The sequence below is a fragment of the Ascaphus truei genome, chromosome 1 (assembly GCF_040206685.1).
Source record: "Ascaphus truei isolate aAscTru1 chromosome 1, aAscTru1.hap1, whole genome shotgun sequence".
NCBI lineage: Eukaryota > Metazoa > Chordata > Amphibia > Anura > Ascaphidae > Ascaphus > Ascaphus truei.
Genome location: NC_134483.1, coordinates 25,710,113 through 25,729,883, shown reverse-complemented (window position 1 = coordinate 25,729,883; position 19,771 = coordinate 25,710,113). Strand labels below are relative to the sequence as shown.

The 19,771-nt window shown below is 41.9% G+C and overlaps 1 protein-coding gene across 2 annotated transcripts in view; it reads right to left on the bottom strand.

Annotated features, from left to right (window-relative positions):
- PIK3C3 (phosphatidylinositol 3-kinase catalytic subunit type 3) overlaps window positions 1-19,771 on the bottom strand; it is a 248,129-nt gene that overhangs the window by 98,445 nt on the left and 129,913 nt on the right. For both annotated transcript variants that reach the window (XM_075585255.1, XM_075585264.1), the window contains 8 exons: window positions 18,331-18,436; window positions 15,714-15,830; window positions 12,752-12,883; window positions 10,904-11,032; window positions 7,944-8,013; window positions 7,339-7,403; window positions 4,920-5,004; window positions 1,810-1,884 (listed from right to left, as the gene is read on the bottom strand). In XM_075585255.1, coding sequence (XP_075441370.1) covers window positions 1,810-1,884; window positions 4,920-5,004; window positions 7,339-7,403; window positions 7,944-8,013; window positions 10,904-11,032; window positions 12,752-12,883; window positions 15,714-15,830; window positions 18,331-18,436 — 779 coding nt within the window. The remainder of the gene's footprint in view (window positions 1-1,809; window positions 1,885-4,919; window positions 5,005-7,338; window positions 7,404-7,943; window positions 8,014-10,903; window positions 11,033-12,751; window positions 12,884-15,713; window positions 15,831-18,330; window positions 18,437-19,771) is intronic.

Genomic DNA, 19,771 nt, shown 5'->3' with positions numbered 1-19,771 from the left:
AATTTGAGCACCCGGCCCGTTGGAAGCCCTTGGGGACTGAATTTGAGCACCCGGCCCGTTGGAAGCCCTTGAGCACCCGTGTTTTAGAGGTATAATAAATGTCCTATTTTTATTCAATATCAATTGCTGGAGTTTAGGCTGCGTTTAATTATACGTTTTATTGCGCTACGCACTTGTAAAGTATAAATAAGAACTCCCTCACTGTCATTCTGTTAAACAGGAGGTCAGGGAACCTTCTCACAATGGTATTTTGAGACGTTTTAAGACATTGAAATTACAACGGTCACTTTAATTGTGTCCAGCAATATTAAATGCATGGTTTAGAACATCAGATTAATAATAATGTGTGTGTGTGTGTGTAATATATATATATATATATATATATATTACACACACACACACATACATACATACATACATACATACATACATACACCTTCACATTTAACAAATGTTAAAGAGTTAGAGTGATTGCATATTTAAAAAAAGCAGCATTGCACTCAAAATCCTACGTTTTTCTTAAATAAATCAGTTGTGTTGTTAAGATAGTATGAATAGGGCTCGATATTTCCCAGACAAGGAGGAGACGATCGTACAGCACACTGAATAAGATCCCAAGTCATTTAAGTAAAGCCGGTTTGTTTTGGCATGTAAGTCCAATAACATGACGATACAGGAGCTCAATGTACATCATCTGAACAGAATTAGTTACCACATTAAAAACACCAAATATTAACTCGATTGGTGAAGTCGCATAATCAAATCTCAATGGATCCAACACAAATCAAAACTCTAGCTCAGGGGTGCTTAACTCCAGTCCTCAAGGGCCACCAACAGGTCGGGTTTTAAAGATATCCCTGCTTCAGCACAGGTGGCTCAGTCAACGATTGAGCCACCTATGCTGAAGCAGGGATATCCCCAATTCACTAGCCTGTTGGTGGCCCTAGATGACTGGAGTTGGCCGCCCCTGCCCTAGTTTGTCATTGAAAATGATTAGCAAAACTTTGAAAATCTTTATAATCAAACGTGCCATCTCCGCTCCGCAGCAACTTCTTCCAATGAAACAGGTCCAGGGGCCACCTTTTTCCAGAGATGCCACTGAAGGTAGCGCTGGTCCCATCCCTCCAGGGGAAACACAATGGTGATTTAGAGGAGCAATCCAAGCCGGCTATTTTTTTTCTTAATATAGAATTGAAGCAGGTGGTCTCTGGAGCCAAATCCCATTCATTTTAGCTCCGCGGACCCTCTACTTCCAGAGAGACTTACCTCCGAAGTAGGTACTGGTAGCTGCTCAGGCTCAGCAGGCAGGGCTTTCAGGTTTAAAACTCCCGTGTCACATGGGCCAATAGGAAGCCGCACCGATGACATCACGGCTTCCTATTGGTCCGCTGGGCGGGAAATGTCTGAAGAGCAGACATATTGTGAACCGTGGTAGCTGAGGGGAGCGGCTACCGGCACCTAATTCGCAGGTAAGTATCTCCGGAAGCAGGGGGTCCCCGGAGCTGAAATGAATATATAAATATATATTTATACTGGGGGTGGAAATCGTGCCTTGGATTGCCTCTTAAAATCTATTGCAACATCATCCGCCGCAGTTTCCTATTGTCCCACAGGCGATTCAAATAAGCAGGATGTAGCGGCCGCACCTTTCTTGGCAAGTATCTCGGGAACACAGGCCCAGGGGGGAAATGGCTCAATAAATCTCTTGTGTTCACTACACCACCACTTGAATGTCATTACTTTCACAGGGGGCCACACAAAGCATGTCATATAGAAACGCACTCTTAGCAATAATGTAGTCTACTGCACCTGTTTTGGTTAACATGAGGTTGTCCAGATGTCGGTCTCCTACACCAAGGATGTACGTTATTACACAGTAACCCGCTACAACACAAAGAAAGAAAGTGTTATAAAAAGATGGTTCTCTCTATTCTTTCTACGAATATTGGGGGGAAGATTCACAAAGCTCTGATAAGGGGTATAACAGAGCTCAATCCGAGTTAGCTGCCACACCCAGTGACAGGGCTTAGGGAATCCTGCCCATTCATTCATTTATGATAAACTTTTCCACCCAGAACATGATAAACATTTTATTGTCAAGAGTCTTGAATAGATGTGTTGTCTGTCTGTCTCTCTCTCTACACACACACACACACACACACACACACATACGTATGTATTTTTTTAAAGTTATGGTGGGTGAAAAAGGCAACAACAAAAAAAAACTCCACTGTTAGCATTAAAGCCACTAAAGAATATAACTTGTGAGCACATTCACATGTCTTAGACAGGTCTGCAACCCTGCCTTTCAACCATTATCACCTAGCATACAGTGCTTCCACCACAGAATCCCTTGCTGCAGTGGGAGCACTGTATGCAAGGTGATAATGGTTGAAAGGCAGGGTTGCAGACCTGTCTAAGACATGTGAATGTGCTCACAAGTTATATTCTTTATTGGAGATATCTATCTATCTATATATATATATATATATATATATATATATATATATATATATTCTACTTCACTACTTCATAACACCAGCAGTACAGTAGCTCATTACACATCACCAGCTCTTTTAAAATGAATACAAAATGGTGAAACAATTAGGCGCTCAAACACAAATAGGTGTCTCAGATACAATGCCGAAGAGCGTTGGAGAGTGGACGGCATAGGCGATACCCAGCTCCGGTATCACCGACACCAGAGGGAGCGGTGGCGGTGAGAGAATCACAATGTCAAGCACCTTACACTGTTTTGTGTTATATGCCTTTTATTACCAACTACCTGATCCCCAAAGAACAATATTGCCAATGTGATGTGCCCACATTAACCTCCCGCATTGCGAGTAGGCACCACATAGGAGCCAAGACAAAATAGGAAGTCACTTGGTTTATTGAACTGCACTTAGTTGGGTTTCTCTCTTTTTTGCCATCTCCCATGATCCTACTGGATTTTTGAAGACAGCTCTTTTAAAAAACATAGGGTACCTGAACTAGAGCGCAATGGCGATTATACCGTATAAAGACCATTCACTGAGATGGCTTGTACATAACGGCGTGCAACTCTGACACTTATGGGAACAATTAGTTCATAGGAATGCGAAGAAGAAAAAAATAACGTGTTGTTAATGATAGAAGCGGCAGTATAAATAGACAAACCCTGTTCTCTGCAGCCTGATTAGGCCAAGACATGTATTCATTGGAAACTACTTGGATTGTGAAGGATTCCTGCGAAATTATTCAATAACACTGTTAGCCCTCCACCCCCTTATTATCCTGCGCTGAGGGACGATTCCCATGTTTCTGAGCCATGTACTTTTCTGGTTATATAAGTGTTTGTCAAGGTAAGCGTATAAACACTGGTGACACAAAATGCTAGGGTTTTGACCAAAATAATCCAGCCCAAGATCAACATACAACCTCTGGCCTGTTCTTTCAGCTGTGTACCTCGTCCAAACACTGTAAAGGATTTGTTAATATTAGAGAAAGCCGCAATGTGCTTTTGTGGCAGTAAAGTTTCATACCGTAACACCCAATGCTTGGGAAATATTTACACGGGACCATCATTCATTTTGCTCTGCACTTTAAAGAAGCAATCCAAGCCTTTTTTTAACATAGGATTGAAGCAGGGGATCTCCGGAGCTGAACCCCATTCATTTCAGCTCCGTAAGGGATGCCAGTAGCCGCTCCGTTCAGCTAGCAGGGTTCACATAATGGCGGAGTTGCAAAGCCCTGCGGGCCAACAGGAAGCCGTGACGTCATCAGGTTCGGCTTCCTATTGGCCCGTGTGACGTGGGAGCTGTAAACTTTGCCAAGATACCGGCACCCCTGACAGAGGTCTATCTCGGGAACCAGGGGATCCCTGCAGCTGAAATTAATGGGGTTCAGCTCCAGAGATCCCCTGCTTCAATCCGATATAATAAAAAAAAAGTTTTAAATAAAAAAAATTTAAATGGCCGCTTGGGATTGCTCCTTTTATACAAAAATAAATAAATAAAATCACTGAACTGTCACAAAAATCCAGACGATGAACCTTTAACATACTGTATTTGTAATAATCCATTACGTTGTTAAGATTTAAATGTATAACAGCTATTTCCTTTACCCCAACACTGCTTCTGCGGAGACCCATTAAAGACAGATCCCTGTGTGTTCGGAGAGCACGAGTGAAGAATTATTCTGACTAGCTTTACTGTTGGCATTTCTAACCTTGCCTTCCAGCGCTCATCTCCTTTGCAGACTATCATTTCCTAACGGATATATTTTGTGCAAATGATTGGTTTGCCAGGAGCTCCTACCAGCGCTATACCCGCGCTGATCACATTCCCCTCATAAAAGGTTTTACTCGATGAGAGCCGCGAGCTGGTAGTAAATTCATGATATGGTAGCGATTCGGAGTTTGAAGTGACATAAACATCATTGTTGTGTAGCAGATGGTGTCAAAAGAATTAACCCGGGTAAAAAATAACTGTAGCAACGAGGCAGACAAAGAAGAATAAACCAAAATGTACTTAGATAAATAGGTCATTATAGAACATGTACAGCCTTGCATGTCTGTCAAAAGGTCATGTGCGCATTACTGTAGGTCATATGAATATAATTTTGTAAAAATTAAAATCAGGGGGAGCTCAAATCCAGTCTTTCCCCTTCCCCGCCACCAGGTCAGGTTTTCAGAATATCCCTGCTTCGGTACACGTGGCTCTATCAGTCCCTGCTTCAGCACAGGTGGCTCAATCAGAGGCTACATCAAAGACTGAGCCTTTGATTGAGCCACCTGTGCTGAAGCAAGGATATCCTGAAAACCTGACCCGTTGGGGGGGGGGGGGGGATTGTGCTGGAGGACTGGAGTGGTGCACCCCTGATTTAGATGTCAAATTCCATTTGTTAAGATATGTAAGTCACGTTATAAAGGAACTTACCACAACTTTTCACATACGTGTCCATAACTTCTGCGCTTATTCCATACGGTCCTTTGTCACTTGGTGCACATTTTCTAAAAAAGTTCTAAGAAAGCAGTATGTGTTACATATAAAATACAAGGTACTGTATAGGGTTTCTAACCCCAGAATGTTACAAATAAATGGGCACCGTCTCTTGTTCACGCCAATAAACGGTTGTATAACATTGCTGCATGCGTTAAGGTCTGTTCTTGCCAGGATTTGCTTTGTGTCTTGATGCAATCAGAAACAAAATCAAATCATCTCTCACTCCCCATCTAATTGTGTTCCCCCACCGCCACAGAGAGCAGGTGCAACGGTGGAGGAGTGTGTGCTAAGCACGAAACGTACGGGCACTGTCCAGAACATAGGCCCAAATTCACTAAGCTCTTTTCCACTATTTTACGTAACGTTAAATTTAAGCTGACGCCTAATAATAATATTATAATAATGAAGTGTTCAGTAATGCAAATAATGGGACGTTAACCAGGTTTTAGTCACGTAAAAAAGCATGTCATTATTCTAAATAATATGCATATCTGTCTAAATCAGGGGTGGACAACACTACTCCTCAAGGGCCACAAACAGGTCAGGCTTTCAGAATATCCCTGCTTCAGCACAGGTCCCATCTTCAATAATCTCTCTCTCACAGTGAGAGACAGAATTAGAAGTGGGCCCATTGATTTACATACCGCTAAATCGATAAAACTATACTCAATGTGGCGAGACACCTGAGAACGCCTCAGATACCTGGTAACAGAGATTAAGTTACAATATTTCCTTTTCTTCTAGTCCCTTCAGGGAGACATATAATATAATGAGAAGAGGCTTCTCGTGCAGCTGAGCGTGGGACAAAATTACTGACCAAGGTACAAGAGGGGACGTTCACTTCACCTAGGCCAGTTATTCTCTGTGACAAAGACGGAGCGATACAACTGACAGAGACCACAACACACAAGGGTAAGGGGAGAAGGGCAAGGGGAAAAAAGGCTAAGGGGAAAGGGATAAGGGGAAAAAAGGGCAAGGGGAAAAAAGGGCAAGGGGAAAAAAGGGCAAGGGGAAAAGGATAAGGGGAAAGAAGGGCAAGGGGGAAAAAAGGGCAAGGGGAAAAAAAGGTAAGGGGAAAGGGAGAAAAGGTGTTACCCGAGAGGATTGCTTGTACAGGACTCACTTAAGAAACGGTCTTTGATGAAGATATCAATATACAGTAGTACATCTGATTAGCTGCACCTTGAACACATTACATTGAGATGCAAGAAGTGAGGGAAACTGACACACAAAAGGTTTGTTTACGCCACACCCTTGGTGCAACCAGTCTTTGTTTGTCTCCCAGAACATAAAAACTCCCCTTGTTTAGTCATTAACATTTGGACCCAGGGGAAGCAGAATGCACATCCCTAGCAGAGATCAAACCATGGGAAAATGTTACCTGTCCACCAATATATTACAGTACATGATGGATCAGGCATTAAGAGGAATTCAAGACATTAAACACACAAACTATTTAGTTTGAGTATCTTTCCTCAACCAATCAGAAACCTCCTACATGTTATATTTGCATACAATTACCGAAGTGAACAAGGCGTTAACTCGGGGAAAACCACGTACGTTCCTGTTTTTGGCAATGTCACGTTATTTTCCCTGATATAACGGAGCTTAGTGAATCTAGGCCTTCGTATTCAATGTCAACAAAAGAATCACTCTCCGGCTTCACATGGAAACACCCAACACTAATATTACACCCCTTTGATTTTGCACAGATACCAATTTTCACATAAGAAGGAAAAAAGAAGAAACACAATACATGATGAGCCCATTGGTTGATTACTACAGTGAACGAAGTATTGGGGATTTAAATACACTTTCTAAAACAAAGTGACATATTCAAATGTAAGTCTTGATTTGGTACCAGATTATGTCATTTTCTTCAACTGAATAATGGGTTATATGGTAGAGGTAGATGCTTATGTACAATTATAAGTGTTGTGGCATATACCGTGCACCCCACAACTGGAACAATCTACCGGAGACTCTCACAGCGCCACCAGTCTAAGTTCTCTCAAAACTAAGGCTGTCTCGCATTTTAATCTGGTCTGTAACTGTTTCATACAGTACCCCTGTAATATATATTATCTCTTACTGTGCATGCATTGTAATGCAACTATGTAACCATGTGATTCTCATCATTACTCTGTGCCCGGGACATACTTGAAAACGAGCGGTAACTCTCAATGTATTACTTCCTGGTAAAAACATTTTATAAATACATAAATATACAATTTAGTGCCCAAGATGTAGCTACTCTGAGGGTCGGTCCCGTGATCGTGGTTTGCCAGAAAGGCCTTGGCAAATCGTTAATTATAGTCTGTTTAGTGAAACTTGTTAAGTGAAGAAATTATACCTGTATACTTCCTTCCGTGGCAAGCACTTCTGCAACAGGCACCGACTGAATAAACTGCATGAATCCTGAAATATAAATTGTACTTTGGGTAAAATACACACACTGAAAATGGCTGCTTTTAGAAAGTTGCATTATTTATAGTGGTACATCTCCGTTCCTGAACGTCCTGTAATATCCAGCAAGTCACATCTTAAAATGCTCTTTAGGGAACATTTAGCTCCTTCTAAACGATTAACGGTACGAATGTACATTTTCTACACGCATTTTCTTTGCTTTGCTTGAGTTGAGTGACTGCATGTGCTGTGATTTTCTTTCGAACAACAGGCACAATATAGTTCTTAGTATAATAAAGGCTATTTAAGAGTTTACACAAAAGCACTTTCCGTAGCAAATTGCATCTACAAATCTATGAGGTGCTCTTAGATCAAAATGTGGCCATTTCTATTCCGTTTTCTAGAGGAAGAGAGAATCACCAGCAAGTACTGTAGTATGTTTACTGTTCACATCCAATGCTCGCTGGTTTACAGAACCGACATGTTCAGTTCTTTGGGGAAAGGTTCGGTGGTATTGAAGGTTGAATTAAAACATTTTTTTTTCATTATTACCATGCTTTGTGCTTGTCGCCAAAACCTTGTATGGAGTTAACTTCAAATCCAGGTTCTCTTTGCGTAACAGCTGAAAAAACAAATGCAGAAAAACCCAGCAAAATCATGTTATTCTTTATCATATTGAAGAGCTCTTTGCCTTGCTATAGAGAGAGTACGGCTGTGTCCACGCTAGCGCTGAGCGCGCGGGGCTTGCCGAGTTCACTACATGCAAAATAAATGCTCACGTCCCCACTCGCGTACGCTCTCCCAAGCTTGGTGCTTGGGGAGACAGTTTAATTTGTCTTTGGAGCGCAGAGCAGGGTCACATGACCCTGCTCTGACCAATGGGGAGAGAAAGGCAGTGTAGGCTGAGCCGAGAGAGGTGGAAGGGGGGGAGAGAAGTGGAAGGGGGGGAGAGAAGGGAGCAAGTCTGTATAGTCAACAGAATCTGGGTGCAATGTGGTCAGTATGTTCCCAGAGCACACAGATACACACACACACAGTGACACACACAGTGACACACACAGAGTGACACACACAGACGGTCCCGATCCAGCCAATGACACGCCCTTCCCTTAATAGCCACCCCCCCCCGCTCTAAAATTATGCAGGACAGCCGAGCGCTCATACTTGGAGAGATGGTGATGTCACTGCTCTCAAGCATGAGCGAGCTCAGCGGCAGGGTGGCCGCAGCCTAATGTAACACAGTGAATCTGTCCAACAAGATCAAAGAGCCGGCGATAATTTTTGGTATACAAACGACCTTCTAGGTCTTCACTTACAATGAGATTCCTAATTCACTGTCTATTTACCTTAGTAATAAATGAATAATTAAAGGGAACACTGTATTTCCTAGCACATCTCCGATAACATATCCTTTGTATTTGCTCATCAGCATGGCTCGCCATTATGCTACTTCACATTTCCAAGCAAAAGACACACTGGGAACCAGGAAAACCTGCCTTTTCATTTTCTCTCTGATTAGTGAGAACAGCCAGACAGCTTACATTTAGTCCATACAATGTTATTTCAGAACTACACACGTTGTTGCACATGGTTGCCCATATGGTATGTTGGTCTTGATTTCAGTAAGAAATAAACACTTGCTGTATAGGAATGAATGCAGCAGCAACTGAACTAGTGACATATACGACTCGTTACACAGACGTAATGCGTGATATTGTTCTCCTTGATAACGTGGCATATTCCAGTATAACTCCGCATATCAGACTTTGTATAGGCTTCAATAGCAATGCATGGCTACCACATCAGCATTAGTGTAACCATGTGACCTATTTCATGCATTTTGTTTGGCGCTTTAGTTTGCACTTATACTAATTTAGGTGGCGCTTTTATCCTGGGAGAGAAATACAGCCCAACCCCGTTATAGCGCGGTTTGAGCATGGACCCCGAATTTAAAAATAAATAAATAATAAAATAAAAAAATGTTTTTGCACACTGCATACTGCACACACTCAGCACACAGCACAGACTCACAGCACACTACATACACTCACTGCAAACTGCACACACTCAGCACACTGCACACTCACAGCATACACTCACAGCACACTGCACACACCGCACTGCATACACTCACAGCACCAGCACACACCGCACTGCATACACTCACAGCACCAGCACACACCGCACTGCATACACTCACAGCACACTGCACACTGAGCACACTGCATACACTCACAGCACACTGCACACACTCACAGCACACTGCATACACACACTGCACATTGCATACACTCACAGCACACAGCACACACTAATAGCACACTGCACACACACCACACACACCACACACACCACACACACAGCCCCCCCTACCTTTGGTGTCACAGCCCACCTTTGGGGGCATCGGCGCGAGGCTGGGGGGGTCGGTGCGGGGATCGGTGCGAGGCTGGGTGGTGGCGGTGCGGGGATCAGCGCAAGGCTGGTGGGGCGGGGGCCAGTGAGAGGCTGGGGGAGGGGGAGCGGTGCAGGGATCAGTGCGAGGCTGGGGGGGGGACTAGGTGGGGGGATTGGTGCGAGGCAGGAGGATGGTTGGCTGGTGCGGAGCTGCTGAGGGGAGTGCGGGGAATGCTGGGAGAACTACAGTGGCTGCTGTGGGCCATGTAGGGCTGCCGGCGCCTCACTCCACCTCCCTCCTCCCCATCGGGCGCGGCGGCCATGTTTTTTAAAATTAGCGCTGCTCCAGTTATAGTGCGGTCGGATCGGGTGGCCCAGAGGACCGCGCTATAACGGAGTTGAGCTGTACTGGCATACAGTAGCACATGGGATAATGATTTCAATACACACACATTACAGTGTGGAAGAGTAGAATTGTTCCTATATAGTACAATAAACACACTTCAGGATCAGTATTGTATAATGAGTTGCCAGCCCTCTCTGAACATGCCCTGACTCTGCTGTCATATAACAGCCATTGTTACATTTCGTAAAAAATGTAGTCAAAATATGACTGAGATATACAGATGCAGCGGCCGTTATTGAAACACTTCACGCGTTGTATACCTCGGAATACACGTCATAGTGCGTGATTTCTTCCAACCGTACCGCCTTAAGACGCGAGTGCAGGTGTGTGTAGAAAATGGCATTTTAGTGTTCTGGCTTGTAAACACGTGAAATTGACACAGTAGCACAGTACTGTACACATTACAATTCACAGTGCGGATACGCGAAGAATTGCGCCCAAAGAAACAGAATCCATGAAATTCAAACAAAGCAACTGCGATAAAGACGTGTGCCGGGGCAATTTGCTGCGTTAATGCCGCATGGAGTACAGCAGCGCACACGAAAACGGCTCCGTGATTTCTTCGAATAACGGCCACTGCATCTGTACTGTATGATACAACAGTAACGCACATATAACGTGTGGGATTGACTCTCCAGCAACGAGGTTAAGGATACACTACATACAGTATACGGATTGAATATTATGTGAAACACACCACATTCGACTGTACCTTATCCATAAGTGAAATAATTTGAAGAATCAGTTGGTCTTGACGTAAATCATCTCCATTTTTGAATATTACTGGGTATTTGCCACCATCTTCTGTTTTGAAGTATAACTTCGCCGGCATAAGAGCACTCTGCAACGGAAACAAATGCTTTACCGATAGCCAAACTACTGAATGGCAAAGAAACCAGTATATTTCCCATTTTTTTTCGATCTTGTAATATTATGTTATGTTTCTTCAAATAAACAAGGTAGAACATGACCCCATCTTTACAAAAAGGCACACAAGATTGCATCTGAATAACTTTCCAGCCAAGCACTTTAAAAATACATTTTAAAAAATGTAAGAAAAATATCATTAACTTTGTTTTTCTTAATAACTTTGTTATGTAATACTAATGCTATGCGCATCACCGAACAAAGAAAGATAAATACTACAAAAGTATTTATTTATAAAATATTTTACCAGGAAGTAATACATTGAGAGTTACCTCTCGTTTTCAAGTATGTCCTGGGCACAGAGTAAAACAAATAATACATAGTTACAAATACAGTTACATAAATGAACAGGGTATACATTATATACAAGACATTGCGTGCACAATTAAAGAAGATGTATATTATGGCCGTATGAAACAGTTACAGACCAGATTAAAATGTGAGACAGCCTTAGATTTGAAAGAACTTAAACTGGTGGTGGATGTGAGAGTCTCTGGTAGGTTGTTCCAGTTTTGGGGTGCACGGTAGGAGGAGGAGGAACGTCCGGATACTTTGTTGAGCCTTAGGACCATGAACAGTCTTTTGGAGTCTGATCTCAGGTGATAAATGCTGCAAGGGGTAGGGGTGAGGAGCTTGTTCAGATAGCTGGGTAGCTTGCCCACGAAGAATTTAAAGACAAATACAGCTCAACCCCCTTATAACGCTGTGCTTGGGCTCCAAAGAATCACATTGTGTTATTAGCGGATCACATTAGAAATAAAGTACAATTGTATGCATTGTGCAATAAAGTATTTAAGACATCAATAATCGTGTTGTAAACTATTCTTAAATACGAAAGTTGGGAGCCACGCTTGTATCGCGTTATAAGCAGATTCGCGTTGTAACGGATCGCGTTATAACAGGGTTGAGCTGTACTATACGGACATTGCCAAAGGAGCTCCCTACCGAATATTTTGGTAAATAGAAAGCGACTTACCCAAGTTATCAAAAAGACAAAAGACTTTTGTCCTAAATAAGAACGGTGTTAGCCATTAAATGTAATCACTTTCACCGTACTTCTGTTTGTTTATTATTTTTATTACAAAAGCCTCGATTTCAGTCTGTGGGCTAACACGGTACCACGTTCTCAATCTGCGCCAAGTTATCAAAGAGTAATTATTGTGTATTTAACATGAGAAACTTTCCATATCCTGTAAAAAGCCGGCTATGCACCAATGTCCATCAGTCACTACTTTCCGTAAGTCAAATCGGCATACAAGGCAACTTCCTCCTCAGTCACAGAGCTCATTTATGTACGATGTGTTGTGCGCATTTCCCTACGCACAACTGTGCTTACTAACAAAGTGTCTTTGCTCACTGCTGATCACTATTAAACAAAGGGATACTAATTGCTTAAGTTGTAACTAAATGTGGAACTCTTGAAAGCTCGTCTTATAATATTATTGTAAATCCAAATAGAAAAGGGATCACCCAATACTCATTTACAGCACTCTGCACTATCGCAACTGGACTAACACAGCTATTTCTATTTAACTAAATGTGTACAAATAAATAGTATACAAGTCCCACATTATTATTATATATATTACCTCCACGGAGGCAGCTAATCCCGATATAAGTAGGTCACGGTTACCTTAAACAGCGTGGCCTTTTCTGGAATGATTCCTCGAATTTTCACCTGAGGCTCTAGAGGCAAAGGAATTGGTTCAATGTCTGAAAGATTCATTTTTTCATTGTCTGCCAGCAAGGCTTGAAGTCTCTCATTCTACAAGAGAAACAGAAAGCGGTTTAATGAGATGTACAAGGTGGGGGATAGACGTTTGAACACAGTAGTAAGTGCACAGCCATGCTTAGCTAGATTATATTTGCAATATAAAAGTACATGTACGTAGTGAAAGAACTCAGCCACTGAACACCTAATCTACCATTTTTAACACTTGTTCAGCAATTCAGTATCATTTTATTTGCATAGGATAGCCAAAACCTCAACAGCACAAAATATAGAACGTGAAATGCACAAACAACAAACTCTTCCCATTTTTACGATCCCTAAAAATGCTACTTTTTCAGAAGCCAGACGATTTTACAGTACAATGCACAGTATGACCAGAATGGAAACCGGCCGGCAAGGCAATCCGAACAATCCAAACAAAAAATTTTTTTTATCTAGTAGGTAAAACGTTACCTTTACAAAGCAGAACTAACAAAGTACAGTAGCAATAAAAGTCACTTTCTTCATCATTTTACATGAGCTGTAACTTCACACAGTATAACAGGAAGAAGAACTAGGAAATACATCACATGTAAAACGCTTTCCCAAAAATAAGAATGCAACTTCGTACTGTAATAAAAGCTGCAGGGACAGCAGTGCCCAACACGTGTGTGATCAGGATGAAAAAGATTTAACTTTGATGGGGTTTTTTTTTTTGTGTTCCCTTTAACAAGTACAATGCAATACCGGCCAACTTTAATGATCTGGAATTCTTCCCCTGAAAGTGCATAACAGCTTCATTTTCATTGTTACAAACACACAGGGAAATGCCCGGGCAAACAGAAAAAAACGCACCTATTCCTTCAACATGCATACACATACAGCAGCAGGAATTACACCCGCTAGCATGGAAAACCCATTATGCATTCATTGGAAGCAGCTCCATCGGAAAGAGCCCTGATCCACGTCACAGGCCACATGAAAAATGGTGGTATCCATGATGTCCTGACGAGTACAAGAACGGCCACTACCTCTGAAAATATCACACTTTTTATTTCTGTCAATGATTTTCACTTTTCGCATTACAGTCAAATCAAAATTGACAGAAGTTACTGCACAAAGTGATAATAATAATAAAACAAAATACTGTAAGAGAATAAAATCTAACTGGTTGAAAGAAAATTAATCATAATAATTAAAAGATACTTGAAATGATTAAAGGTAATTTCAAACATCTCAATAAAGCAGATAATAGAAACAACAAAATAGACACACACACACCTTATGTTTTAATATACTGTACTTGTTAATCATATTAATTAAGGACACCAATGAACACCATGGCTCTCGGGCTGTTTGTAACTTAGAAGTTGAATTTCTAAAAGAAATGTTTTTGCTGCATGGATATTATGCACAATGTCCTGTTTCTCGTTTCTCTGAACGAGCGTGGAGTTTAGGTAAGCTAAATGTGCAGCTACTACATGTGGAACAGAAGACGTAACTCTGAATAACAATAGAAGAAGGTTAGCAGTGACACGTTTGAATAAATATTCCATGTGGCATGTAATGAGGGAGAAAGCTAGAACTGGGTGGTTGTATACTTTGTGAAATAGCCACACATTTGGAACTCCTCAAGTCTGTTTTGAGATTCTTTATGTCAGGGGTCTCAAACTCAGTCCTCAAGGCCACCAACAGGCCAAGTTTTATGTTTATCCCTGCTTCAGCACAGGTGGCTCAGTCTGACTGCGCCACTGATTGAGCCACCTGTGCTGAAGCAGGGATATCCATAAAACCAGACCTGCTGGTGGCCCTTGAGGACTCAGTTTGAGACCACTGATCTATGTCTGAGTGTGTATATTTTTGTATTTTGTATTGTGTGTTTCCGAGGTCTTATCGAAAATAAACCTCATTTTACTTCACTACCTTGTTTTGCCCTGCGATTTATCCCTTAAATATAAATGGTGTTAGAAGACCTGGTCTACCGTGACACTAATGTTGCGGACACCCGACTCAATAGGAATCCAAACCCAGAACTGGATCACATCACACTATGCACCTGGAGCTAGTTGGTATGTATGAGTGCATCCAGTGCCAGACATGGAGCTGGATGAGGCAGGATGCCACCCCACTGCTTATCAGGACAGCATGAAACCATTCTGCTACCCGTTTAGCAGATTTGAAACCACCCCAGTAGTTTCACAGTTGCTTCAAGCTGCAAATTGCCTGGAAATGGGGCGCATCCTCCAGTCCCACCATGCGAGAGACATTTCCTATCATACTGACAGTGAGAAGCGTAATACGTGCCTATGTACCTGCAAATCTCCCTTGGGGGGGGGGGGGGATAGGGGTGTTACAAGTAAAAAGACTGTTCGGATTTAAGCTTTGCTGCATTCTGTGGGCCAAGGAGAGGGGAGGCAGCTACATCTGTGGATAAACAATCCCAATCTCTCCAAGTGAAATACAGGGGTGTTAAACTCATGGAAAATTGAGTTGATCAGTATTTCCGGGCCTGAGGAAGAGCGAGAACTCACGAAATCCTGTCTTATAATAGCTATTGTTAGTCATTAACTGAGCACTATCGCAACTGCACTAACGCGGCTATTTCTACGTAATGCAATTAAAATTAAACACAAACCATTCCACTTTCTTTTTTTTTCTTTCACTTCAAGGTGTGTGTGAGAGTGAGTGTGAGTGAGAGAATGAGGTGTATTACCTCCACATACCACAGACACGGGAAGATAGAAAGATGAAGGAAAGCCGAGACAGACAGGGAGAGAGTGCAGGAGGCACAAAGAGAGGAGAACATGAAAGCATTACAGTGAGATAGTGATACAGAGAAAGGGAAGAGAGGGGGGATTGCATGAGCATGAAAGCAGAACCTTACCTTTTTTTTACGATTTCCACTTTCACGCTGCACTGCTTTCATTAGATGAACCAGTCTATCTACAAACGTCTGCTGGGTCGCCAGCAGTGAGCGCATCACCCTGACAGACTTATCGCCCTGAGTCAAGCAAGGGAAAACAGACATTAGTTCTTCTCACTCCCATTAGGTTTCTCAACTTCTTCTTTCAACTTTTTGTTTACTCTCTTTGACACAATATTTTTATTATCAGTGAATGCAAACTTTGCGCATATATTTCTCATTTTGATGACTGGATCAGAAACAAAACCTACAGGAGTAATACTACGACAACTCCCATTGTTAGAAGTTGTGTCATAATTAGAAAATAGTAGAAGATATAAGATTTGGAATAGATGATCAGAAACCCTTATAAACGGGACTGCTGATGCTTGGTCAGGGTTTAGACATATAACATTATCATTTTTTTATAGTGCTGGCTGGGCTAACCCTGCTTCAGAGATCAGTGTGAGAATCTTGGCCCTGATGAGTATACTGGCTAATAACCGTGAGTCCGCAAATTGATTTCAAATCCTTAATTTTACAGGTACCTTGCACGGTAATTCCACGTGTCACTTCTCTGCACTTTCTTCCCCAGCTAGGGCTCTCTCCGGCCCATATGCCTAATAATAGCGGGCGGAGTGAAACGATGGTGGATTTGTATCAAGAGGAGCAATTTGATCCAAAGCAATGGAGCAAAAATATTCACCTGCGTAATTTTTCAGCCGTGGCGCGTGTATGTATTGTCCTTCTTGCATTTGGCACAGATAATTTAAGAGCAAAAGTAAACACTACCATAGTTTTATTTGATGCAAAAACAGGCACACCTTTGATACAGCACATTTAATTACAATATGGTGCTGACTCTCTCATCCCCTAACACTTCCTATAACAACGTCACAAAACGTTCAGTGGCACGAGAAGAGAAACATTGGTGGAAAACACTGGCACAAAGCGATGGAGTCAAAGTGATGCAATTTACCCCTGCCTTGGAGTACTGCTCCAGCTTGCGACTCTTGGTACCTGTACAGATCCCACTTGGTAGACCCAGTGCAAAAACACAAATGGGAGAGAAAAATATACTGTACCAACCAAAAGTCAGACAATGACAGTTTTGTAGAAGGAACAACGACCTCACCATTAGGAAAGATACATGCAGGAGAAGAAATGGTGCACATATAGTACAAACCAGAACCTCTCATGCTAAAACCACCAGTTAATAACCGTCGTCAACTAAAACTAACTGTGGAAATGTGCAACAAAGCTATGACTTATTCATACCATGCTGCAGTGAATGTTTTATCATTCATTATACTTTGTATGCATGCAATTCTTTTTTAAATATGAAAGAATAGAGAAGTCCCTCTGATACACATGCAGGAACTGACAAAGGCACTGTGTCAATGATAAAGTTGTCTGAAGTCATAAAAAAATAATACAACATTATGATGTGAAGTGAATCTTTTCGGTGATATGGAGGTCTCCCCAAGGCCATCGTACAGTTTCCTTATGGTCCTTGAAGTTGTTAAATCAAGAAAATAGCCAAGAAACAAAAACAAATCTTAAGTCTCAAAAAAAAAAAATCCCCAACACATAGTAATGCTCCATAACAATGTTATGTTTGGGTACTGTATGTGGTTTTATACGTGCAAGCCTGTGTGGAATGTAGGTCTATTAACTCCTCAGTAGCCAGGCGGGTTACAGGCCTGCATTGTGAAGTACTTTATTAACCCCTTATAGCTACAGTGGCTGTAAGGTGCACGATTTGAAGCCCGTGTGAATTGCTGCTTTAAGGCCTACTGTATATCTACATTACGGGTATGATCTAAATGGCCTTTTTTGTCTCCCTGATCTGGTTAAACAAATGGCGAAGATGAAAGCTATGATCAGCCTTTCAGACTTCTTTGAAAAGCAAGCGCATGAGTAATTTGGGGAAAGAGTACAGTACGCGTTACATCAGCGGACGTCTTCCCTGTTTTGTGGAAAATGGTGAAAGATTAACATGCACTTCTCCAAAACACAACACAAATATATCAGCATTGAACTTCAACATATGCAATATGGCCTTTCGCCCCAAACATTGTATAAAGTTCCCGAATGTTATACAGATATACAACCACCCACCTTTAATGCAGTTTTAACGTATGTTTGTTTTCACTACAGTATGTACACTACTTTGCGTTTCATTGGGGGCGGCAGGAATAAGTCTATATTGTCCAAAGCAGCGGTTCAGACCATGTTCGATGGCTGCAGTGGCCGCTTCAGGCAATATAGAATAAGGTGTCTCAAATGGTAAATGTTAAATAAGTGCTTCTTCTGGTTCAGAATCTACCTTTTGTAAACCAATTTTGAATTTGCCACCTAAAATAAAAAGTGCCATGCTGCCGTATGTGCCAAAGCTTTTCCTCCTTGCACCAGCGAGGCCGGCATCCGGCAGTATACATGATACATGAAGTTACGGGGGAGATGCTGCTGCTGCTGCAGTGCTAAGGAACACACATGCAGCCTTCTGCGTACATCGGTGAAGATAAAAAAGAGTGACGGCATGTTATCAATGAGCGAGACTCATCTGTAATGCTTGAGATTTGACAGTACTGATTACCTTTAATAACGCCTGGCTAAACCGTCTCATCACATTCAGGTACATTTCATGGGTCTTTGGGTCTCTCTGCTGGGTATCCTGGTCTTCACACTCTACTATAACATACCTGTATAGAATAATTAAAAAAAAAAAAAAGTGCTTGGAAAATAGCTTCATGTTACAAGTGAAGTGAAAAATGCAGTTAAAGCAACACTATTCACACCTTTTTACAGATCAGTATCAATTTATAACACATCAAATATTTAGCAGAAAGCACATTCTGAGAGATAAAAGACCAAATAAATAATGGTATAACTATGGTCCAATTAAATACAACAGTTACACAGACTTCTCTCGGGGGGGTTTACAAACCAGAGAAAGTCAAATTATAATGTGTCCTTCCTCTGCAGGCAAATTACATTATTTCCAATCCACCCTCATGCACAACATTCACTGCAGTAATAACTACTGTATGGTAATGCAACATGCAGTATTTTATAAACCACACAGACAGATCACACTTGGAAATGAATACTTTGGATCAGTCTTTCATCTGAAAGAGGAACATTTCCCAGTACCTACAACATCATACTTTATTTGCATATAAATTACTGGTCCACTTTCTCAATACCATTGTAATTAACACTGTATTTCAATAGATATCCTCACTATAGAGAGTAACAGGGGTTCTCAACCTCTTTTTCCTCACTATAGAGAGTAACAGGGGTTCTCAACCTTTTTTTAACAGGAGCACCCCTGAAGGATTGTAAAAATCTCGGGGCACTCCTATTCTGACCTCACTGATCCCATCCTCGCTTACATGCAATAAACAAACTCCTGTTCACACGCACACCCATCACCCTTAACACACGTGTCACGGGAGACCAGGTACTTTTTACCGGGATCATTCACTGAGCAAAACCAAGAATAAAAGCAAAGTGTGAGTTATTTTGTGGAAACAGACGAGACACAATGGGTTACAAATAGCAGGAGGAAACACACTTACTTAGACCTGGGGTACACAACTAGACTCTCCTAAGTGCAGGGAACCCTCACCCTGATAACAGTTGCAAAACAGGACAGAAAATATTCCAGCCAGCTTTTTCTCTGAAGTAGCTTTTTTTCTGCTGGAGACTTGTAACTGGACATTTAGCATCTGAGAATCTTAGAGGACTTACTTAAACTTTGGAAAAAAAACCTTGGGGCTGGCTACTATCTTTTTTATATCCTTTCCAAAGTCAGCCCCGCAGTATTACCGCCAACCCGCAGCGTGGGAACTTTACTGCTAGCCACTTAGAGGCTTGCCAGTCTTGTGGAGCTTCAGCAGGGCAGAGGGGCATGTGCAAAAAACGCCTACTTGCCATGCAGAGCTCCCCGCAGGGCTTGGTGCCTGAAGGTCTAGGGAGGTGACTACTTGCCGGACTAGCTTGTATTCATCTCAGGACGTGGGTACTCCACTCAG